This window comes from Pristis pectinata, chromosome 7 (assembly GCF_009764475.1).
Source record: "Pristis pectinata isolate sPriPec2 chromosome 7, sPriPec2.1.pri, whole genome shotgun sequence".
Taxonomy (NCBI): Eukaryota; Metazoa; Chordata; class Chondrichthyes; order Rhinopristiformes; family Pristidae; genus Pristis; species Pristis pectinata.
The window spans coordinates 67,775,178-67,800,767 of NC_067411.1; the positions used below are offsets into that span (position 1 = coordinate 67,775,178).

Below are 25,590 nucleotides of genomic sequence, written 5' to 3' on the forward strand. Positions count from 1 at the left end.
TTAGTCACTGGAGTGTTATTTTTCCTGAGATTTGCTAATGTTTGAAGGAAGGAAAGCTTGAAAAATCAGATGATTGAAGTGGTAACTTCAGTCTCAATTTCAGCACAATTTCAACACTTGTCTATAAACTGTATATGAGAGCAAAAATCTCAAGTTTCCTTCTTCAAAGCAATAGAGGAAAAAGTGGTCAACTCTCCATAGGGGACAGAGTATTTGATGCAGAATAGCTTGTTCAGAAGTTAACCATCATCAGAGGCTCCATTGATATCTGAAATGACGGAGGAGGCAGAATGCAACACACAAACCTTTCATGCTGGCAGTGATAATAGGAAATTCATTATTAGTATCAAGCTAAACCTCCTTTTTCTATATAATAATTTCGTTCACTTTTGCCATTGGACTTGATTGTTTCATGTTGATAACTGTCTGCCCTGCCCTATGTACCCACTTCACCAAAAAGAGTACTTAGCTGCACCTAACTTACCCAGCCCCCTCCCTACCTGCCTTAACTCAACCGGCACTCAGACATGCCTTTTTCATCTCCACCCCTGACTCCACTAACTCTTTCCTTATCAGCCTCCCAATCTTCTAAAACTCATCTGCCTGTGCCCTATCCCACGCTAAATCACCTACCCTAAAACCCCTGTGCTTGCAGAGTTGCACTGGTTCTCAGTCTGCTGTCGTCCTCGAGTTTAAAATCACTAATGGATGCTTTAACTCACTTCATAGCTTTGCCCTTCCTAAAATCTGTAATCTGTTCGACACTCCCTTGGCCTTTCTGTCCTCCATACTTTCAGCTGCTTATGAACCTGCTGCTTCCTTCATAATGGCAACCAAACATCTTGCCATTCAGGCCCCATACTCCTAAATTGCTGACCTAAACCATTCCACCTTGGCAGTCTGCTTTATGCCATTTAACTTTTTTATCCCTTGATGTTAAATTCTTATATTTCAGGAATGTCATTCAATTATTGAGCAATGTATTCTGACATTTCCCACCAGATGCAAGGACTTGTGGGAATACATCTCTAAGCAAAACATCATTAATCCTGGTCAGGATCTTTCTCCAGCTTTTATTTGATATTTCACTGTTGTACTATTTAAATTTCACCTCTCTTGTTCAATGAAACTGTTTATTTTTGGAACCAGAGTGATTTTACATCCACTTCCCCAGAAAACTATGTACAGAAGTTAGAGCATACAACACAGGAGTAGGCCTTTTGGCCCACAATATCTGTGCCAAACACGAGGCCGAATTAAACTAAATCTCTTCTGCCTGTACATGGTCCATATCCCTCCATTCCCTGCATATTCATATGTCAATCTAACAGCCTCTTAAATGCCACTATCGTATCTGCTTTCACCACTACCTCTGGCAGTGCATTCCAGGCACCCACCACCCTCTGTGTGTGTATATACAGTATATACATATATGTAATTTAAAAAAAATCTGCCCTGCACATCTCCTTTGAACTTTCCCCCTCTTGCATTAAATGCATGTCCTCTAGGAATTGACATCTCTACCCTGGGAAAAAGACTCTGACATATCTCTGCCTCTCATAATTTTATAAACTTCTATCAGGTTGCCCCTCAGCCTCTGATGCTCAAGAGAAAACAACCCAAGTTTGTCCATCCTCTCCTTATAGCTCATATCCTCTAATCCAGGCAGCATCCTGGTAAACCTCTTCTGCACCCTCCCCAAAACCTCCACATCCTTCCTGTAATGGGACGACCAGAAATGCACACAATACTCCAAGTGCAGCCTAACCAAAGTTTTTTTTATATAGCTGCAACATGACTTCCTTACTCTTATATTCAATGCCCAGACCAATAAAGACAGGTATGCCATATGCCGCCTATACCACCCTATCTACTTGCGTGGCTATTTTCAGGAAGCTCTTGACTTGCACTCCAAGATCCCTCTGTACATCAACACTGTTAAGGCTCCTGCCATTAACTGTATACTTTCCCTTGCATTTGATCTCCCAAAGTGCAACAGCTCACACTTGCTCGGATTAACCTCCATCTGCCATTTCTCCACCCATATCTATAACTCATCTATATTCTGCTGTATTCTTTGACAGACCATAAGACCATAAATCCGTAAGATATAGGAGCAGAATTAGGCCATTTGTCCCATTGAGTCTGCTCTGCCATTCAATTATGGCTTTTTTTTAACCCCATTCTCAACCCCCTTCTCCTCCTAACCCTTAATGGCCCCCCCTTACCAATCAAGAACCTATCAATCTCTGCCTTAAATATCCCCACAGACTTGGCCTCCACAGCCCTCTGTGGCAATGAATTCCACAGATTCACCAACCTCTGGCTGAAGAAATTCCTCCTCAATCAGTTTTAAAGGGGCATCCCTTTATTCTGAGGCTGACAGCCCTCTACGCTGTCCACACCTCCACCAATCTTTGTGTTGTCTGCAAACTTACTAACCCACCCATCTACATGTTCATCCAAGTTGAGGGGTTCAATTCTGTATTGTGATCAGTCTGTGATATTTGCATGGGTTTATATTTGTTAAGTGTGGGGGCATTGGAATGGTTGTATTTGGAATATGTTTGGCTTGGCAATAAACGTTGGAAGTAGACTTGCACCTAAATATTGGGATTGGTTCTCATATTGTTTTAGCTACTACACTTGGCTGGGGCAAAAGGACAGTGTTGGTTATCTATAAAGTCACTTTGCTCACAGATGTTAAGAGTCCGTAGAATTTGGTCAGGGCCTGCAAAGACGTGTTAAACAGTTATGGTGGGGGTGTCTCGATGGATTGAAGGGTACAATTGGGAAGTAAACTAGTAAGTAGTCTGCCAGGGATTGTGGGAGTTTGGGCAGTATTTGCTCAAGGACTGTGCTAGCCAAGTCAGGATTGTGATTGGGGGTTGAGAGGTGGTGATAATCAAGATGGAGATTGTGATCAACCATCAGGTATTCTGTTGCTACCACAGTATCGGGTTGGGGGGGGAGGGTCTGGGGATGGTAGATGGGAGTAAGGAACAGTCAAGTATGAAAATTACTTAAAGCAGACCTATTAACAATGTTTTCTCAGCTCCAGCTTGAGATGTGCTGAGAGAGGTCCCCTTTGAGCCATCATTCCTTTTGGACCATGTCATCCACCCAAAAGGCTCCGAAAGTTGTGGAGCTGGTGTCTTGATGTGTTAAACGTCACTGTGTGTACGCAGGGTCCTCTATATGTTACACCTCAGATGGATGATGGACCTTGAAACTGAAATTGGTGAAAAATAGATTTGTTAATCGAAGACATGTACCACAATAGTCAATTGTGTTGCTACAAACTTTAAATATAGTTTAGTAAGGAATACATGTACTAGTTCTAAATCGCCCATTACTTATTTGTTCCTCAGCATAGTAACCTAGAAAACGATTTACTAAAAACTTCATGAATTCATCCTCGCACTATTAACTGTTAATTTGGTTTGAGTAGTCCATATGTAGATTAAGGCCCAATGACTATTGTATTACCTTGGTGATGTGCACTTCTAATTTCCAGATTTATAACATGCCCTAGGTTGGGGGTGGTCTGTATACAGGTCCCATCAATGTATTTTGACCTTTCCTGTTTCCAAGCAGCCTAATTGATTTTACATGATTTTCAGAGCTAAGGTCCTTCTTCGCGATGGCCTTTATCCCACTCTTTAAAATTGGACTATCCTTCCACATTTTCCACTTTGGCTATCTCTTCTAAAAGTCAATTATCCTGAAATATTTCACTCCCAACCCTTATCACTTTGCCACCCCATATCTTTAACAGCCATTAGATCATATCCTTTCTTTGAGACTGAGCTGGCAGATAGATAAGGGAGAACCAGTTCATGTAACGTACTTTGACATTTAGAAGCCCTTCAATAAAATGACCTACAAGAGATTATTAACCAAAATAAGAGAACACAGTATTGGGGATAATATACAGACTTTGAGGATTGGTTAACAGAAAGAAAACACTCATTTTCCATGTGGCAGATGGAATATAATATGGAGGATGAGAGGTCATCCATATTAGTGGAAGAAATGGAATGGATCATTTTTAAATTGGTGCAAAACTGAAAGGTGCTTGTGTTCTGAGGGACCTGAGTGTCCTTGAACACTGCAGGTTAACATGTAGATACAGGAAACAAATACAATTGGATTTGAGGACCGACATCTTGCTCCAATTACATTGGGCACTGATGAGATCACATCTGGAAAATTATGTACACATCTGGTCTCCCTACCTAAAGATATACCTGCAATAGAGGGAGTGTGGAGAACATTCACTCCATTGATACCTGAGATGAGCTGGGTCAGAAGTTATCAGAGAAGGAGAGATTAAGCAGACAAGCCCAGGTTACTAGGGACTAGAAGAGTGAGAGACGAACTTGCTGAAACCTACATCATTCTTAAGGTGCTTGATAGGATTTAAGATTTCGCCCAGCTGTGGTGTCCAGAACAAGAATAATGGTCACAAAATAAGGAGTCAGCCATTCAGGACAGTGACAAAGAAAACATTTCTTCACCCAGCAAGTCGTGAACTTTTGGAATTCATTACCCCAAAGGGCAGTGGAGTCACTGACCATGTTCAAGAGAGAGGTCAATAGATTTTTAGATGTGAGTGGAATCAAGGGAAATTAGATTAGAACAGCAAAGTCATGCTGAGGTAAAACATCAGTAATGATCTTACTATGGTGGCTCTGTTTCTTATGTTCTTAAGTTTGAGTTTCTGGAATTTTGACCCTATATTGTTTTATACACCGTTCTGATTTTCTTTTTGTAAAAATGCACTCAACTTGATATACTGATGATGAAAGATCAACAATCTGAATTGCTCACTTTGATTCTCTTCTCACACCTGCTAATTGTTTCCAGCAAAATTTTTGTATAGATTTCCAACATTTACACTGTGTTGATTTTGATTTACGATCATGATCGATTGTATTATTATTTTAGATTTTGTTTTTACGTGTATTTTCTTTTGGCAGGTATAGCATATCTTAGTGGGATGTGCAGTGAAAAAAGGAAGTGTGTTCTTGCTGAGGACAATGGATTGAATCTGGCCTTTACAATTGCACATGAGATGGGTCACAAGTAAGTAAGAATCATTAATAGTCATGAGAATTTAACTGTTCTTGTTGGTGAGATGTGGACAGTTGCCTGTTTAATAATGTTCTTATTTTGACTTAAATGAATAAGAAAATTGGGTAAGCTTTAAACAAATGGTCAGCTCACTGTCTTATGTTACCTGCCTGCCCAGTGGGAACAGCTAAAATTCACCCTTGTTAATGACAATTTTTTTTTCACTTCTATGGAATACGTACCATTCTATGTTCTATACATAGGTTTAAGGTGCTGGAGAGTAGATATAGAGGAGACGTCAGGGGTAAGTTTTTTACTCAGAGAGTGGTGAGTGCATGGAATGGGCTGCCGGAAATGGTGGTGGAGGCTGATACGATAGGGTCTTTCAAGAGACTGTTAGATCGGTATATGGAGCTGAGTAAAATAGAAGGCTGTGGGTAAGCCTAGTAATTTCTAGGGTAGGGACATGTTGGCACAGCTTTGTGGGCCGAAGGACCTGAATTGTGCTGTAATTGTTCTATGTTCTATGTACCATTTGAGACAATACCTAGGTTGTTCAATTACAGAAGGTTAATGTATAAGTGTCAATAAACTGTTATCTAAGGAAAAATAATCAGGTCAACGTAGGTGACCTGCTGCTAATCATTAGCAGCAGCTGGGCATGACAGATATGAAGGAATTGAATAGTTTGTCACATTAATTTCTTAACTGTAGATTAGTTTATCTCTGTAGAGTTTCAAAGTGGACTCAATTTTACTCAGATATGTTCAGTTATAGATTAAAAAAGATGACTCTGATGGCCTCTGTCCCTGAAACCTGCCAACAACACATTTGAAATGTATTAAAATGGGCTCAATTTGAAATCCTTTTCAGTGGTTAGTTGTCCAGTGAATTCTATCGGGTGCCTTTAGCTCACTCCTCTCACGTTAGTAAAGCCCTACACAAAATCAAAAGAATGTTCGGCTGACTTGATGTAGTCTGTGCCCAGAAGATCCAATAATCATAGTTAGATACAGCACAGATCACATTTGGTCCATTGTGCTGATGTAGGTCCTTTGTAAGAGTGATCAGATTAATTCCATTCCTTTGCTTTTCCCCCATAGCCCTACAAATTTTCCCTTCAACTATTTAAACACTTTTCTTTCTAAATAGTCGTTATTGCATCTTGTAACACCATGATTTCACGTAGTACATTCCAGACATGGTACCCTCTGTACGAAACAAAATTTCTTCATGTGTACAGCTTCATGATTATTCACACCACTGTCAAATTACCCCTTGGCCTTCAGTGCTCTTAAGGGCATTAGCCCCCAGTTTACACAATCATTCTTCGCTGGTAATATTCTGATAAATCTATTCTGCACTCTCCCTAAAGCCTCAACATTGTCAATAAAATGTGAATGCTTGGGATTGAAAACAATACTCCATTTGAGACCAAGCCAGTATTTTAAAGAATAATTTCCTTGTTTTTCTCTGTGCCTCCTTTAATAAAGTCAAAGATCCCATAATTTTTAATCACCATTTCAACTTGTGCTGCTAGCTTCAAAGATTTGTTTGCATAATCCCAAGTCTCTTTGAATGTATTCCCCTTTAGAATTACATGATTTAGTTTATATTGTCTGCCCTCAATCCTCCACCAAGAATATATTGCATCATTTTTCTCAGTATTGAAGGTCATCCGCCGTACATTTGCAGATTTCACTTCCCAAAGTCCATTGCTTCTTTTTGTCAAGAATTTGGACCCACTGGCGTAAAATATTTTGCAGAAAATTGTGCATAAAATCTTTTCTGTACATGTGAGCAGTGCGAGCCATCATTTCTGGATCGATTAGCGATCATCATGAAATTGGCCTGAGCGACTTAATGCATGATTCATCTTGGCAGGCTTGACGTTTTCCCAGCGACCTTTGCACAGTTAATAATGCCACAGATCAGGCATTGTATCTTTCCTTCACTGCTGACAGAAATTAGAGCCTTTGAGTAAATCTACATCCTTCACTGACCACTCACAAGAAATGCAAGGTGCAAATTGCATAGGGTTAGAGATTGAGATCACTGTCACATTGCTGTCACTGTACACGCCATTTGCCAGCTTCACTTTTCAGTGGCTAACGATATGTTAAAGAATTCACTGGAGCTCTCTTCACTGATCACTTGCTTTTTGCTTACAATTACTTGCATGTCGTGATCACTGGTCCACAACCTAAGCTTGCAGTGACACAACAGTTGATCAGGCCAGTCCATTGCATTTGCAGAACTTGCCCAGGCAGATTGAAGAGCAGTGTCCTACCCATTGCCAACATTTTCCCTCACCTCCATGGCAACGTTTTCTACTGCTGGACTGTGGCTGCCATGGGGAGTGTTCTATAAGCACTGGCTTGCCTCCAAGCAACCAGCATGGCATTGACGCAAAACCTGTGAGTATTGCAGACAGCTTACAATGGGAACCACACAGGTCCCATTATAGCATATGAATTCATGGACTAAATTACATCGTGCTACACTTGATGTATTTTGGCCCGAACTTGTGAATATTTCAGGAGATCATCTGGGTGTTAGCACTTCCCACATTGCGTGTACAGTGGACCAAAAGAGGTTGGACTCCAGTTTCTAGGCATCAGTATTTTTTTTCTGAATTTTTTGTTGCATATTTTGAAAACAAAATAGGCCTACATACCCATGTCCAGGTCATTAATTACATCAAAAAGAGCAGTAGTTCCAACACTCACCTCTGGAGAACACCACTGAACACCTGCCTTCACACTGAAAATCAATTGTTTGCCGGTATGCTCTGCTTTCTGTCTCTAAAGCAGTTTCAGATTTCATCGCTGCTACTGGCAATAATCCCACCATCTTCAATTGTCTCAGTTTGATCAGCCTGTAGGAGGCACACATGATAAATTTCTTTTTGCCCAAAATGATCAGAGCAGTTAAATTTCAATGATGGAATTTGTTAACTCTGACCATGCTTATGAGATTATTAAATATTCAATGACATAATCCCTGGTTCTCAATGGCATTCCCATAGATCCCTTGCCAATCAAGATTCTGGTGAATGTTTTTCAGCACAGTTTTCCAATTTTTAGGCCTTGGGTTTTCACTCTGTATACGATGGGATACGTGATATGCAGTGGATAATTATAGAAACACAGAAAAGGTTACATCACAGAAAGAGGCCATTCAACTCATTGAGTCTATGCCAGTTTTATGGACGAGAAGTCCAGCTGTTCCCATTTAACTGCCCTCCTCCCCCCACAGCTTTGCAATATCTTTTCCTTTCAAGTACTTACCCAATTCCTGTTTGAATGTAACTGTTGAATCTGCCTCTACTACTCTGCCTGGCATTGCATTCCAGATTGTAACAGTTCACTGCGTAAAATAAAGTTTTCCTCATTTCACTTTTGTTCCTTTTGCCATTCACCTCCAATTGTATGTCCTCTGGTTCCTGACCCTGACACCAGTTGGAACAGTTTTTCTTTACCAAATCTGCTAAGACTCTTCACGATTTTATATATTTCCGTCAGATTGTAAAGCTCTTCTGTTCCAAGTAGAACAGCCTCACCCTCTCCTTTCTATATAGTAAAGCCCCTCATCCTTGGAGTCATTTTTGTAAGTCTTTTTTCCACCCTCTCTTTGTCCTTTACATCTTTCCAAAAGCATGCTGCCCAGAACTGGATGTTGTCTCCCAGTTGCAGGATTTTATAAAGCAGCATTGTGACTTTCCTTGCTCCTGTATTTTTTGTCTCTGTTTATAAAGTTCAGGTTCTCGAATACTTTTTCTGGCTGCTTTTTCATTGTGCATATCTTAGCCACAGATTCCCTTTTAGAATTGTGCCTTCTACTACATTTCCTCTTCTTGTTCATCCAATCAAAATGTAACACCTTGCATTTTTGTACATTGAATTTCATCTGCCACATATCTACCCATTCCTGCAACCTCTTTAAAGCCTCAAGTATCTTCCTCATTGTTCACTACGCTTCCAAGTTTTGTGACATCTGGAAAAACTACTTTAGGTACTTAACTAAATAAAATGGATTGATGTATTGCAATGAAGCAAATGTGTTGTTAATACTTCAAAGAGAAAGGGATAATGGGGTGAAATTGATTTTCAGTAATATGTTAGGAAGGGGTTTGTTCAGGATTTTAAATTTGCCAGTTCTTTGAGGGGCCAATGCATCAATTCTTGATGTCAGGGTAATTGTATAACCTCATGTTATCTGTAGTTCTTATTGGATGATTTTTGGAAAGGGTGGTTGTGTCCCTTCATGCCCTCCCTCCACACGCACACACATATAGCGTGTTTATTGTGTCTTGACTGCTGATTTTACAGAATGCCTAGTTTTGTCTTCCTCTGAAATAAATGTAAGGAAATTTTGATGAGACATCAACTCAGTGCAAGTCCATTTGATGCAGCAACTTTACCCCAATGTGTGCAGCAAGAAAAACTTGAAACAGAAGGCCAAAAGATGCAGAGAGCGTGCTGTGGTGACACACGGTCCTGTAATCAAATGCTAACAGAATACTGACAGGCTTGGTTTAAATTGTTATTTGATGATCAATATCATGAACATTGCCAAACAATACAACTCTCCCAGTTATTGCCTGATAAATTAAGTTGAGCATATTTGCTTTGGAAAGATTAGCCATCAAAGCTTGATGTGCTTTGTTGAATCTGTTTCTACAGTGTTTTGCAGTTTCCATAACATAACTAGGAAGGGAGCTCATTTGTAGTGAAGCAATCAAATTTCAAAGACAAGTATTTTAAGTGACTGGAGCAATTGGTCTTTATGCGGCCCATTATGGAATGTGCAGATGATTAATATGGTTTGAACTAATTGTGTTAAATGCACCAGATAGGGAAACAGAGGTAATGATTATAATGGGGTTATACAGTGATGAAGCCAATAGGTCAGTGTATATCTAGAGTAAAATGACAAAATGGCATATTTTATTTGCAAAGGAGCGGAAAGGAATTTTCAGTACAGTGTTCTTTCATCTGTCCCATCATTTTGTTAGGTTGGGACTTCTTTAGAGGAAGGCTTGATGGAGCCTTGTCGTGTGTGGCAATAGGGTACCACCACCAACAAAGCATCTATAGAGTGAGATGTGTCAATTTTTCTCTGCAGTTGTTGTGCCATTAAGAGTACACTCTTTCTCATTCCTCTTCTACTGACTGCATCAGTTGAGAAGATCCATTTTGTCGAGCCTGTGGTGGGAATAATGAAAGTTGTGGCCGAAAAATTGGATCTTGAAAACTAAGGGGTTGGCAGTACAAAGAAATCTCTTGAAACATTTGCCTTGAAAACCTGTCAGCCTTTGAAAACCCTTCTTGCCTGGAGGTTTGTCCAAAGATTCTTTCCTGGTAGCTTATCTTTGGCCTACTGCGGATTAATGTCCAGCATAATCACAGGGTTTAAAATGATACAGTTGCATCCTCCATCCCCTTCTACTTGTGTATCCTGGCTACTCAGAATGGAGCACAAAGCTAATGAGGTGGTTTTTGTGTTGTGAATTCTGTGTCCAACGTGAAGCTCTAATATAGAGATGATCTCTAGGGAAAAATGTGTCTTCCATCTTAGCATGGAAGGGCAATGGAAGTTTTATCTAATTGTTCTGAATGTTGTAAATGTAGGTATAGGATTGTGGTTTTCCAACCACATTGTTAATGATGTCAATTACAGTCAGCACCCTTATTTTGTTTATTTACATGGATCGTGAGTTGATATTTCAACATGATCTGAACTTTATTAGGATAATTGTTTCAGACATTTGAATACATTTTGAAGGCATTGATGCAAAACACAGATCAAATCTGTGTTTGTGGAAAATTCTGGACAGAATCAGTTTGTTTGGTTTCTTGGACTAATTGGCTATAATAAAACACAAATTTGACTTTATTAAAATGTATGCATAGTATAGTCCAATTGCATTGTGCAATTAACAGTGCTAAGAATGCTGAAAACAATTTAGCTCTTCAGTTAAATCTGCCTGAATGACTTAATAAACAGACAGGCGAACTGGATGACTTCTTGTCTATTTGCTAGCTTGCCAAAGAAACTAGAAAGGGATTTGTCATGTCTTGGCAACACTTGTGTACATAACTACAATGTTCAGCTGTGACAAAGTTTCTGGATCCTGTACTGCAGGTTATTGTTGAGGTCAGCTAATCCTAGGGAGAAAAAAGCTGTCATGGAAAAATGATATCACTAATGCTCGTGAATTGAGAATGGTTTAATTGGATTGAGTGCCTAATTTTCATCCTAAACAAAGTTCAGTAAGATAATGTAAGCCCACGCAGTGTTATGTCTGATTAAGAAGCAAAGGACACTGCATTCTCTGGAGCTGACCCCATGATCTTTGGCAAGATAAAATGCCTAGTGGAACCAGCCAGCTAGGAATTTTACAGCAATGCGTAATTTAAGATTAAAGTGTTTCTGTTTTTGGAACCCAAGTAGGAGTTAAAAGATAAATTCCAGGCATTAAAATTTCAAACCTATTTTCTACATCATTTTAAATAGTGCCACGTAGTTAATTTGCTTGAACCTTGAAACAAATAGCAACTAAAGCAATTATTTATCTTAATTCTGAAATTGAACCTCCAGCTACTTAGTGATGTGTGTAAGGAAATCAGGGAATAAACATGTAAAGAAAAAAGAAAAATGCCCTGCAAATATCCTGTATTACATAGAATGAGTACACTAAATTCCAGCATGCAAATCACCTTTTCATGATAAATCTTTTATGATCTGTCATGGTAACTATTTTTTCCCTGTCTGACGCACATTTATGTCAGTAAATTTTATGGTAGTTCTGGACAAAGATATTAGATAGCAGTTCAGTTTGTGTATAACATTAATAGAAATAAAAGTGCAATATATGTAAATATTTGTATTCCATTCATTGTGAATGTATAGATAAATGCACATTGCAGAACATTTCCACTCGTTCAGTAGTGTGATATAATGTTTAGTATAATGAATGATAATATTAGGTTTGTGGACTTCAGATACATGTTGTCTGCAGCATATACTCTTTTCTGCCTGAGCACCAGAAAGATCTGATCTGCATAACAGCAGACAATGACATTCCACTCGTATCCAATGAGTACAAATCAAGTGGGTGAGATGGACTGGTGCCTTTTTCTTTTCTTTCCTGAAATAGAACTTCCTTTTATCTGGCACTCTATTCAATGGTCTTGCCAAAAATGGGTCAAACATGAGTGACTCTGAGTGACAAATAACCCTGCAAATGAAATGTATAATCTGACTGAAATCATTATTCACGTAGTCAGTTGCTGGGTCACCTCGCAGAGCATAAAATGTTATGATCAATCATCAGAATGAATAGCTTTGTTTGAACACAGTGTTTTTGGTCTGAGATTTTGTCCAAGTATTTCATTTAAATTACAAAAATGCAAAATCTGAACAAAATGAATGTAACTCAATAGTGTGGTCTCAGCACCTTCAAGTCCAGTTCTATCTGTTCTCCCCAGATATCCAGAGAAGAGAGATAATGTATTCTACTTGTTTGATAGTTCTCCATGTCTATGTAGGTAACAATATTTTTCATTGAATAATGTGTAGTTTAGCCATTCTGTACCCATATTACTCTGTAAACGGCTACTAAGAAATCAGCCTTTGGGAAAGGTTCATTTTTTTGTGATTTCAGTCCCCTTTCTCTATCTCTCCTCCACCCAGCCCTAGGCACATGGCTGAGTCTGGGATCGCACTATTTTAGAAAAGGCAAATGTAATTGTCTGACCATTTAATTGTAATAACATTGTGACACTAAAGTCGAGATTAAATTCAGCATTAATAATACTAACATTCACCCTATTTTTAGAAAGAGAGTTTATAAGAGTGAGAGGTGATTCTGCAAGAGTTGGACAGGGTAGATGCTGAAAGGCTCTTTTCTAGTACAAGGTGGTGCAGTTTCAAGGTAAAGGGTCAGTCATTTAGAACTAAGATGAGGATTCATTTCTTTACTCAGTGTTGTGAGTCTTTGGACTTCTCTTTCACTGAGGACTGTGAATCCTCAGTTGTTGAGTATATTCAAGGCTAAGGTTGACAGACACTAAGGGAATCGAGATACATGGATCAGCCCAGTGAGAAATGGAGCAGGATCAACAAGCTTTATGGCGTCCTCCTGCTTCCGTTTGTAAAACAACACTGTTTGACATGTCTAGGCAGCTCAAACTGATTCACTTGTGTCCTTGTGAAGGATATCAGCTGGTCAGGCCTGTGTGTGAGGCCATGCTCAGAACAATGTGATAGGCTCATAACTGCTCTGTCGACCCCTCCAATCAACAGCAGTTGCATACCAGCATCGTAAATCTTTAGCATTGCCTCCTGATACCTTATCATCACCTACAGGTTCAAGTCAAGAATGCAATGGAATGCTCTATGCTTGCCTTGACAAATGCCACATTAACAACAATTAGGAAGTTCAACACCATCCTAGACATGGCTTGACTACCAAACCATCCACTAACTTAACTGTTCATGCACTCTAGCACCACCACATTGTGGGTGCAGTGTTTAACTTCTAAAGATGAACTATAGAAACTCAGTAAAGCTTCTTCAACTTCACTTCCCACATCCATAATCTTTACCACTTAGACAAACAAGGGAATGCTACCAGCTGCAAGTTTCCAACCAAGTTACACACCAGCTTGTTTGGGAAATATATTGCCATTCCTTTACCTTCATCGGGAGAGCTCCCTATCCAACAACCCTGTACTGGACAGATTCCAATGATTCAAGAAGACCGTTCACCATCATCACCTTCTGAGGGCAGTTAGCAATGAGCAATAGATGTTGGCATTGACTGTGATGCCCACATTCAGTGTATGTATCAAAAAGGTGCAGCAGTATTATGCTAAACTTTATTTCTGTGAATGAATAATCCTTTCAATTTATAGTTTTGGATTTCAAAATTGATTTCTACCTCCCTTTGTAACTGGAATGCAAAAGCATGTGCTTTGTTGCAAATCATTGAGGCCATTATGGTACACAGGCAATTTGCCTTCATAGGTTTCTCAATGCCACCCCTGAATCAGCCAGAAATATGGAATAAATACCCATGGATGGCTGTTGCTCCAATTTGTATTTCCATTATATAGAAATGCATAGTTTTGGCTTGGCATAAGAGTGGGTGGGGAGTTTTTTTTAAATATATGTCTTTTTAGTTATTTTGGCAGCAATTTATGCATTGAAATTAAATTGTAAATATTTTGAAGACTACTGGCTTTTTGATCTGCCAAGTAGTAGCTATAAGTATTTTAATGAGTCCAAAAATAAGACCAGTCCTTCCATAACACCTTTTTTTCCCTTTAGTAAATTTTGGAGACCAGATGTGGCTATGAAATAAAATCCTTATCTAGGAATTTAAGTGCAAAATCAGTTGTACATATGCTTAGGTGTAAGGGTAAATGTTTGTCTTCACTGCATTGGGCAATATTGTTGGGTTATTTAGCTCCACTAGGTTACCAGTCATGAATGAAGATGAAAAATGTATTTTCAAAAAATGATTTTTTTTGTTATTTCTGTTATCATAACAAGCCGTTTATGTTACAGTTCTGAAAACTAGGGCATAGAATCCTAAGCACTAAAGTGAAACTGGGCTAGGCTGTATTGGAACCAAATAATAGCAAAAATAAATAATCAAATGAAATGATAACCACTAATGAACAAGGTTCAGTCCAGAATAAGATACCATTCTTTAGCTCTAAGTATAATCATGCGCTCAATAATATGACTCCACAACTTGCAAGTTCATTTTGTCCAGTACATGGGTCATACTGACCAGCAAATTTGGTTTAATTAATACACCCGTTGCTTGTTTCAAAGTCCATTCTGCTCTTACTTTCATGTTGTTTGGAACAAAGAGTTGTTGCAAGGTGGTGATATTTGTGAAACATGCAATACGTGTTCATTTGTTTCAAGACTGTGCAACAATTGACATTTTCTTTGTGTAGAGGCATGTTTCATTAACAAATTGTAACTCTTTACCTCAACCTTCGTCAATGTAAACCTCTCCATTTTGCTGACCTTTAGCTTAATATCTTGCACTTGGTGGGGGGGGGGGGGGTTGAGGGGAAGGGTGTTTCAGAAAATACCTAATTATATAAAGCATATAATAGAGCAAAATTAAATGGTGAGGTTTTGCTGGAAGAAAGAGACATTATTGTTCAGATTTGCCCCTTCACCTGAAATTTCTGTAGAGATTTTCTCAATCATTTTGTGTATGCACAGTTTATTTATGCATCCAAACAGGTAGACAGCATTTTGATTTAACATGTTAGAAATCCTTAGAAATAAGGATTTATTCGGTCCGAAATAAAGTATGAACTAATTTCCAAGCTGTTTTTGCTGCTTCCAGTGAGCTGTATGTCAATAATGATGACCAAGACAAAATGGCAACAATTTTCTTTTTTTCTTGAGTGGTTCCAAAATCTCACTTGGGGTGAGGGGGGGTGTGGAGTAAGAGCCATTTAAACTTAATTGGAAGAGGCCAGTGTTAATAGGTTTGGACATAGACAACCAAACCAACAAAGTATGAAGAATTTGTTGGATTGAGAAACGGACAGATATGAAAGCTGTTCTGGGGGAAATGAGATCATTAACATTGTGGAAAAGCTCTGGAGTAACACTAATAACGAACACAAAAAACAAACCCAAGATAAACTTAAATACAAAAATGATAAGAATATTTTGAGATTTCAAAGCGGAAATCAATATGTCACTGAGCGGACTTAATCCCTCAAGATAGCAATAAAAATTGTTATCACTGTTCCATGTGTCTTCATATCTTTGTTTGGTAGGTTGTACAGCTTGTTCTCTCAGCTCTCCTTTTGGCAGAATAGATCCTTATATGCTGCAGACTGAGATCAGCTGTAACAATTTATAGTTAAGAATGTCTACAGTGTGTTTGTAGGTCTTTTGATGGGCAGGTTTTGAGTAGTCAGTTGATACCATGTCAAAGGTGGTGTCCATGCAGTGTGGCTGTTCTTCCTGCAGATGCAGCCTGACCTGCTGAGTATTTCCAGCATTTTATTTTATCTTAGATTTCCAACATACACAATTTTTTTAAATTTTTCCCTTAATTTTCAGACTACCCTCCTCCCTTTCTGTAGCTATCTTGAAACTTAGAGATATGATCACTCTTTCTAAAATGATCTCCCACTGATATTCCAACACTCACCTGGCTACATCCAGGACTGCTCTTTAGTTGGACTATGTACATATTCTAAATTGCTACTAACCAAGCCATGGAAGACTGTGGCTCAGTAAAAGAAGCAACACAGAGAAAAATTCTGTGCCACGTACTTAATAAAAAAAATTTACATGTGAGGTATATCTATGCTGTAATGGCTACTATATAGTTTGCTCCTAATGGTCAGTTAGTTACCTGAGATTGTCCTTGCTGCATGGTGAGAAGATGGATATCTTCCATTTTAAAATGTGGAGACTGAGGAATCAATTGAACTTTATGGTTCAGCTATGAGAGTACTCTGCAGTTCATAGTATTTTGGTTTAACAAGCATGCCAACTACATTGGACCACAGTGTGCAGTAACCTCATCCAGAGGTCTGGGCTGTGTGTAATCATGGAGTCTGGCTAACAGCCATTGACTATGTTCATCTCAGATGTCACTGAAAATTATAGTAGTGCCCACCAGCACCCTTCAAGCCTTATGCACCCTGTGGGAAAAGAAAATGATCAAGTGCATTATGACTACATTTTAAACTCATCTGATATTCCTTTTATGATGATGATGTGTCATTATTCATCAAAGCAAAATTATTTTTTTAAAAATGCAGTTACCATTGAAACTGCTGCTTAATTCAGTCTATTTACAGATAACCCTTGCCAATTTGTATTTTGGGAATGAATATATATTTAAAATAACAATGTTATCTCAACATGCAAGTTATAAACAAGATGACTGAAATGCTCTTCGGTTGAGTTAGTTTCCAGTTTTAGATTGGAAACAGTTATAGCGAAAGACAAATTAGACCATAACCTCATGAGGCAAATTTACATCTTCTTGGTCTTTCATTGAAATCAAACCTGGGATGAAGATGGAAGTTAACCCCAGTAGTTCTTAGTTATTTGGATAGTGTGTTTTATACTGCTCATTACTGTGGTGTTAGCCAAACTGGAACAAAAGGTCAGGAAATGCATGCTACTTCCAGGACCATATATGAGGATTGAACAAATTAGTTCAGGGAAGTGGGTTAGATTTTCCTCCAGCAGGAGCATACCTCCTGTGATTCTGTGTTGTCCTGGGTCAGCTTCATGTTTGTTTTTTATATTGTTAGCAGGCTCTCAGCGCTACGCAGTTGGAACAGATTAAAACCATGTTTCACCTTCCCACCCACTTTTATGCGCCTTGTATGCCATATTGTGCTTCTTCAAAATACCTAGAAAGGAGTGAATGGGTTTTGAGCCTTTTATTCCCCACAAGTGTTCCTTCACTGTATGTCTAATATGAAGGCAAAAAGGAATAAATGTATGTCATAGGGCATGGGAATAGGTCCTTTGGTCCAAGTCAGCTACACACTGGAGACAATTTAAAGTGGCTGATGAACTTACCAACCCACACGTCTATCTTTGGGCAGTAAGCTCTATACAGATAGCGCCACAGATCAGGATTGAACTCGGACCTCTGGATCTATGAGTCAGCAGCTCTACTAGCTGAGCAATTGTGTCACCCACTTGCGCTGGCACATTTACCGCACCAGCTATAGACTTTATGTAGAGAAGGATTACTGCTGTTCAGGTATAGAAATAAAGCATGATTTTTAGGTGATTCATGTATAATGGAGAGGCGAGTATCCCAACCGATTCAATTCAGTTGTCCTTTAAAGGGAGGATATAGTGGAATGACTGCAAATCCTGTGGCTGGAGATGCAGCTTAGGTAAAGGAAGAGTTTTTGCTGCAAATAACTTGCAGTTACTTGCAAAGGATTCCTTTGACTAAAACTGCTGGGTTTTGTTCCATTTCATTCTACCCCTGAACAAGTCCTGTTGGAAGTGAGAAGTTATGAACTGTATGCCACATCCAGGATAAGGGGCAGGGCAGCAAGAAAAGTACCTCCCCAACTGACACACCGAAAGCATGGATAGTTTCAGAAGCAGAGGGAAGTCTGAAAGGGACTCAGTGGCATAAATTTGGTACCAGGTTTCCTATCCTTCTTTGCTTCACCTCAAGATACTCTGCCAGAAAACATCCAGAATTATCTCATGTAAACGAATCACATTGTTTAGTCATGAAGAATTCTGCGTATCTAAAACTTGACGTAAGCTGTTTTTATGAACACCAGATGTTTATTTTAACCTTTTTAAACAGCTGTTAATGTTCATAGTTAATAGTCCAGTGTTAAAATCTAGCACACAATATGATTTTATTTTGAATTAAACGTGCCAGTATGTGAGAGGAATGGGCTTGCATTCTATTTATGAAAGATATAAACATAAATCATTCAAACATTATGACGAGGTTATAGACATTTATAAGTAATTGTTTGCTTATTGTACCCCTGCTAGGGTTCAGAACTCTTTGGAAAATTACTTTGCCAGTTTGTACCACGACAGCGAAGTACAAGCTGTCATATTTCAGGACTGAGATTGAGTGGAACAATTAGGCAGACGTTCTTCTTCAACTCTGATGTTAAATGCAGTTTCATGATGTTCTGGTAACAAAAATTGTGTTGCCCGACAGGCTGCCTCAGTTGTATGAGTGACCTTGTACCTTCACTTTGACAATAGCTTTTAATTTTTTAATTAATTAAATTGTTCCCATGACATTTTAAATATGAATTGACTCATTGCTCTGCTGTTATATGGCTGGCCAGCCTGTTTCCAAATTGTTGCCAAATATCCCCATTAACAGCTGCTAAAAGGTTGAGGCATTACTATCGGGTGATATTCTGTATCAGGTTTCCTCTTGCCACACCTGGAGCTTGACCACTTGGAAAGTCTTGGATCATATGGTGCCAGGAACTGGCAATTGAACCTTTTAATCTTGGCACTGTGGCCATGATCTATTGACCACTAGTTTACCTACCTGTGAATGTTCAAGGTTTACAATTTTTGTCTCATTGTAATTAAGATTAGTTTGTCTAAATTATGTTGTAGATTAGGATGTGTTGGAATGTTGTATTTTTTTGCCAGGGCTAATTAGAGTTTAATCACCATGTAAGCACTAACAATTTGCATTATATTTTGGAGGCACCGGAGACTGCAGATGCTGGAATCTGGAGCAACAAACAATCTGCTGGAGGAACTCAGCGGGTCGAGCAGCATCTGTAGAAGGGAAGGAATTGGCCATGTTTCGGAGCAGGGTTTTGACCCAAATCATCGACAATTCCTTTCAATCAACAGATGCTGCTAGACCTGATGAGTTGCTCCAGCAGATTGATTGTTGCTCCAGCAGATTGACCGTGTTTTTCCTGTGGAAAAGCATTCCAAGTGCAAGACAGAAAGGACGATGAGAGAATGCTGAGCCAAACAAGAAGAGGTTTTAGAGGAGAATCAAATAGCTTGGTTTTAAAGAGTATCTTTAATGAAAGGAGGATATTACAGAGGTAGAGATGTTAGGGAGGAAATTGTAGGGCAGGCCATTGGCAGCCAATGGCAGGGAAAAGTACTGCTCTTACAAAGCAAGGAATTTTCAGGTAGTTGCAGGGATTGGGAAGGATGAGGTTATAAACAGGTTTAACTACAGGGGTGGGAAGTTTAAACTGAAAGCTGGTTCATGCTCATCAGCTAGGACAGGAGCATTGCTTGGAAGTGATCGGATATAGTCTACGGAGAGTTGGGAGATGCAAGGCTTAACCAAGAAAGTATTGGAATAAACATTTGGAAGGAAAAATTATTGATTATATGAATTCAGAACAGGAGCCAGCCACTTGAACCCTGAAGTCTGCTGTGCTGTTTAATCATATCATCTCTGATCCAACTGTAAGCAGACCTCTGCATTTAAGATAAGATAGATAAGATATTTATTTATGAGTCACGTGTACATCGAAACACACAGTGAAATGCATCTTCTTGCGTTACTGAGAATATGCTGGGGGCAGCCCGCAAGTGTCGCCACGCTTCCAGCACCAACGTAGCATGCCCACAACTCCTAACCTGTATGTCTTTTGAATGTGGGAGGAAACCGGAGCACCCAGTGGAAACCCACGCAAGACACAGGGAGAACGTACAAACTCCTTACAGACAGCGGCGGGAATTGAACCCAGGTCACTGGCGTTGTAATAGCGTTATGCTAACCACTACGCTACCGTGCCACCTAATCTGTAGGAACCTTTTACTACCTTGTTTACCAAGTATCTGTGTACCTCAGTCTCAAATTTTCAAAGACCCTGCTTTCTGTTTTTTGAGGAAGAAAGCTTCAAAGACTCATAATCCTGAGGGAGAACAAAAAAATCATCTTCCCTCTTTCTTAAATGAGTATCGCTCTTTTTATAAACAGTGATTTCTAGTTTGGGTACTTCCACCTGAGTAAAGAACCTGTCCACATCCACCATGTCAAGACCTCTCAGGATCTCGTACAGTTCAGTCAGCTCCTCTTGCTTCAAGACTACAACGAGCTTTGATGCAGCATCTTATCAAATGCCTTCTGGAAATCGTAGTACATCTATCAGTTCCCCTTTATTCACAGTACATTTTACTGCTTCAAAAACCTCCCCAATAAATTGGTGAAATGTGATTTCCCTTTCACAAAATCACATTAATTTACCTCATTACCATGACATTTTCTGAGAGCCCTTGTTTAAAAATAGTTAACATTTTCCCTATGACAGAAATTAAGTTAACTGACTGGTGTGCAATTTCCTGCTTTCTTGTCTCCCTCCCTTTCTGAATAAGGGAGATGGTGCTGCTGATAAAAGTTTCAGCAGCAGGCAGACTGAAGTCAGTTAATATTATGGAAGGTGTGTGTTTATGTTTGTGCATATCCTTAACGGATGAAATTTAACTCATCTCAGAGTCAGAGAGGATGCCAAGTTTGGGAAGAATCTAGTTCAGTAGCGACGTAGGCAAGAGAGGAGTTAGAATCAATAGCAAGTATCAAATGTATGGATTTTGTATGTGTGTGTATTTATTTGTTTGACATATCGTAATGACCTCGACATTGAGCGGATCAACGAATATCTTTTAATTTAAAAAATCCTGCTGAAAGACTTTGGATGTTAATATAAATGTTCAGTAATGATGAAATTGAAAGAATTACTATCATGTCTTGTGAATATCCATTGCATTTTAACCAACTTGGACATAACATCAGCTTTATGGTACAGTGTCTATAAAGAGGTTTCAGTCAGACAATTTTGGCCATAATATTAAAATCTATGATTGCTTCTTTTAACAAAGCCGTTATATTTTTCCAACTTTACCATAGTGGCCTTTTGTTTAGGTCTCCTATGCTTAATGGCCAGGCCTTTATATAAAACGAATGGGACTTTGGCCCAGTTTTCAACCAGTGCAGCTGCGAACCATCTAATGGTTAAAGAAGCTTTCAGACTGCGCTCTCTTAAACCTAGTTCTCGTCAGATAATGTGAAAAGCTTGGCTTGCAGATTGATGCATGGAGTCTGTGGTGTTTTCACTATGTACTTAAATACAGTGGGAAGTCTTGGCACAGAGTTTTAATGTGGCCATTTGGTTTGAGGCACACACCAACTGCTATTGTATTTTGGATCAGCCTGACAAATTGTATTCTGTAGTATAGTGAAAAGTCACCAGATTTTTAAAGAGATCAGTGATTAATTAATAATTATTCTTTAATGAATATTAAATAGGTTAAATAAATTCAGAAGTGTAGCAAGGTAAATGATTGGAAGTATCCTGAGGGAGAGAGGGAGATTTATGATGATAGTGAATTATGAGAAAACTACATTGTAAACTTATGTATTAACTATGTCCTATGTTATACATTATGTGTAGTGAAAAAAACCCTTCCCCAACTTCCATCCTCATCCATCCTATCAATAATTTGAAAATAATGGCTAGTTACTCTTCAGTGACTTAGTAAGAACATAATTGGAGCAGAAGTAGATTATACAGCTCCTTGAGCCTGCTCTGTCAATTAATAAGATTATGGATGGTCTAATCTTGGCCTCAATTCCATATTCCCATCTGTTCCCTGTGATTCTCCTGTGGTCCAAAGTTCAGTCTGTTCCAGCCTTGAATTACCACAGCTCTCTGCAGCAGAACATTCAAAAATACAATTCCCTTCACCCGCTAAGAGAAGTTCCGCTTCATCTCCATCTTAGATGGGTTACTCCTTATACCCCTACAGCTAAACTCCCCCACAAGAGGAAACATCCTTTTCAAGCATCCACCTTGTCAAATCCCTTTTAGAATTTGTTATGCTTTGATTAGATCACTTCTCATTCTTTTGAACTACAAAGAGTATCAGCCCAATTTGCTCAACCTTTCCTCATGGGACTTCTTTGAACTTCCTCCGATGCAAGTATATCCTTCTTTATATATTAAAAAAAACAAAGCTGTGCACTGTATTCCAAATGTGGTCTCACCAGTGCCCTATACAATTGTAGCAATACTTTAATATTATTATTAAACTGCATCCCCCTTGTAATAAAAAACATTCTATTTGCATTCCTAGTTATTGCTGTATATACATGCTAAATTTCTGTGTTTCATGTATGAGGACACCCAGATCCCAGCGGACTGCACTTTTGTGTATTGTCTGTCCATTCAAACAACATACTGTTATTTTTCATTCTGCCTATTGAAGTGGATAACCTCGCATTTCCCCACATTGTGCTTTGGCTATCAATTTTCTGACCAGTCAGTTAGCCCATCTATGTCCCTTTGCAGATTTTCCCAGTTACATTTTGTTGTCAGCAAATTTAGCTGCATTATACTTGGTACCTTTTATTGATGACATTAATACGGCTGAGGCCCCAGCACTGATCCCAATGGTACCATACCATACTTATCACAGCTTGGCAACCTGAAAATGAGCTATTTATCTTGACTGCGTTTTATAATTTAGCTAATCCTCTACTCAAATTAATATATTGCCCCAGCCCCCTCCCCCACCCATGCCAGGAGCCTTTGCATTGTGCATTAGCCTTTAGTCTTTTATGTGGCACCTTATCAAATACCTCATGGAAATCCAAATATGTAACATCTACTGGGTCCCTCTAATCCATGCTCCCTGCTACATCTTCAAGGAATGCTATTAAATTTGCTCAGGGAAGCTGGAAGAAAGGTTATAGGTGTCAACAGAGTTTTAGGGGCGAGCAGAAATTGGACTTTGGGTTGGATTAGATCAGGGTATTAGGACGAGTTGCAATCTTCTGCTCTGGGATGTGGTGAGGGTCAGGCTAACATTCAGAAGGTAGAGCCTCAGGCTTGCATGATGGGTGGGGAGGGGAATGGGTGAGAGGGTGAGTGTCAGGCTTGCACTTGATTGGCTGATGAGAGTGAGGCTCTTTATTGGGAAGAGCAGATGAGGTAGGCTTGTGATTAGAGGTTGGTGAGGTTTTATCCAGTGATCATGGTGTGGAGAGGGCTGGTGGTGATGGTCATAGGTTAGGCTAGTGATCTGAATTGGTTGAGTATTTGGCTATGAAGAAGTGGGAGAAGAGATGGAGTCTTGATCAGTGGAGTAGTGCTTTTGGTAGGTATAAATGAGAGCAGTCACAAAGCTCCCAGCTGCCTGAGGAAGTTTTCGCGAGGTAGCCAGGAGCCTATTGAGTTGGAGCAAGCTTGGTGCAGTGGAAATTGGTTTCGTGGGTGGGCCACGCCACTGAAGGGAAACTCAAGGCTTTGTAAGTCCTGAATTTTCCTTAGTAATCATTTTTTAAATTGTATTGAATTGCACTGCATGATAGAATTTCTAAGACAATGTTTGAGACCTCAAGAATATTCATAATTAAATGTAATTTAAAAAAGTAAACAAATCAAACCTCAATGACAACTTAGTCACTTTTGTACCAGTTAACAAATGTAGAAAAGGTTGTCCAAGTATTTTTTTAAAAAAACTATTGATTTAATAAAAAATTTGCATTTTGTAACATGTATCCTGTAGGCAAAAGGATAAGCAAGTCAACTTCAGTTTGAATTTTCAGAGGGCTTCATTCCAAACTGATACTGGCATTTTGAGGGGTAGCAGATTGGTAGAAGACCCTTGTTCTTCAGATGTTTAATGTGAGGCCCATGCTTTTGCATGGTTCATTGAAGGAGAAAACATTGATTAGGAGTCTACTCTCCTAAATGTGCAGATACACAATCTTCCTCTGCATACTGTAATTTGAAGGCTGAGGCTGAGTGATCTTGGTTCTGGAGGGGAGATGATGAAGGTTGAACAGTTTCCCATCTGCCCTACTAATGGAAAGCTAGTTGGAGATGAGGTGAAATATTGTACCAAACCTCTTCTCGATCTCCTTTGCTGCATGATACAGTCTTGCTTAACATGTCTGTAATGACATTGAGTCTATTTGAATCCATTGGTTAGGTATGTGGCTTGTATGTGATCATGGATCAGATGTAGAATGGTAACAATTTCCAAGGACAGCTAAATTTGAGAAAGTTTCTCCATTATCCCTTTTGGTTGATAGAATCTAAGGCTTTGAGTTTGCTAAAGGACATGTACAGTGGTTGGTGCTGGTCTCCACATTTTTCTTGGAATTGTTCATTGTATCTCTTGGTAAAAGAAATCGGCATCGAGACTTGGGGCAGAGCTCTTTGACCACAGAGAAGGGACAATTAAGGAGGAACCTTGCAATAACTGTCGGTCTGGCAGAGAACAGGGAGACTCCTCTGTGGTTACTGCAATTGAATGTCTCCTTTCTTGAAGATGGTCAAGATTACAACTTCTCTGAGATATACTGGCATGCTCTTCTGTTCCCAGATGAGGTCACGGATTCAAGCCAGAAGTATTTCCTTGCCATGTTTTAGTCCTTCAGCAGGGATTTCAGTGGCTCCAAAGGCCTTGTTATTTGTCAGTTGTTGGATGGCCTTTTAAATCTCATGCCAGGCTGAGGTAGTGCTGAGATTGTTGCAGATAGTGCACTGTGGAATGGAGTCGAGAACACTTCTGTCAGAGTCAGTATTAAAGTTACATAATTTCAGAAGGAAATTGATTGTTAGGGATTTATGTAAGTGAAAACTGGCTCTCTTCAGATGTATGTCACTTCGGAATTCTATTTAGCATGTATGCTCTCATTTGTCAAAAAATATATCTTCAAGCTGTCATATTTGAGTGCAGCTTTCTTGTAAATCAATGTGAAGCCACAGAAGTACTGGGACAAAGATGTATCTACTTGAAAATATCAATAGAAATAATTGTCTTTGATAATGTTACAGCTCCAGAAGTAAAATAGAATTATGATAAGCACAGTTTCTTTGGAGTATTGATGAAGGTTATGATAGGCTGAGCAAAGTACCTCTCAAAAAAAATCATTTTCTTCGAAGGCCTTTATTGTGAACTGAGCAGTATGTTTAGGGTGCTTCATTGAAGCATCTAATGAAA

General features: G+C 39.1%; 1 protein-coding gene across 1 annotated transcript in view; it reads left to right on the forward strand.

Moving 5' to 3' along the window:
• The window catches only part of LOC127572671 (A disintegrin and metalloproteinase with thrombospondin motifs 19-like), a 282,491-nt gene that overhangs the window by 101,112 nt on the left and 155,789 nt on the right, over positions 1 to 25,590 (forward strand). The window contains exon 9 of the mRNA XM_052020173.1: positions 4,983 to 5,088. Within this exon, the coding sequence (XP_051876133.1) occupies positions 4,983 to 5,088 (106 nt within the window). The remainder of the gene's footprint in view (positions 1 to 4,982; positions 5,089 to 25,590) is intronic.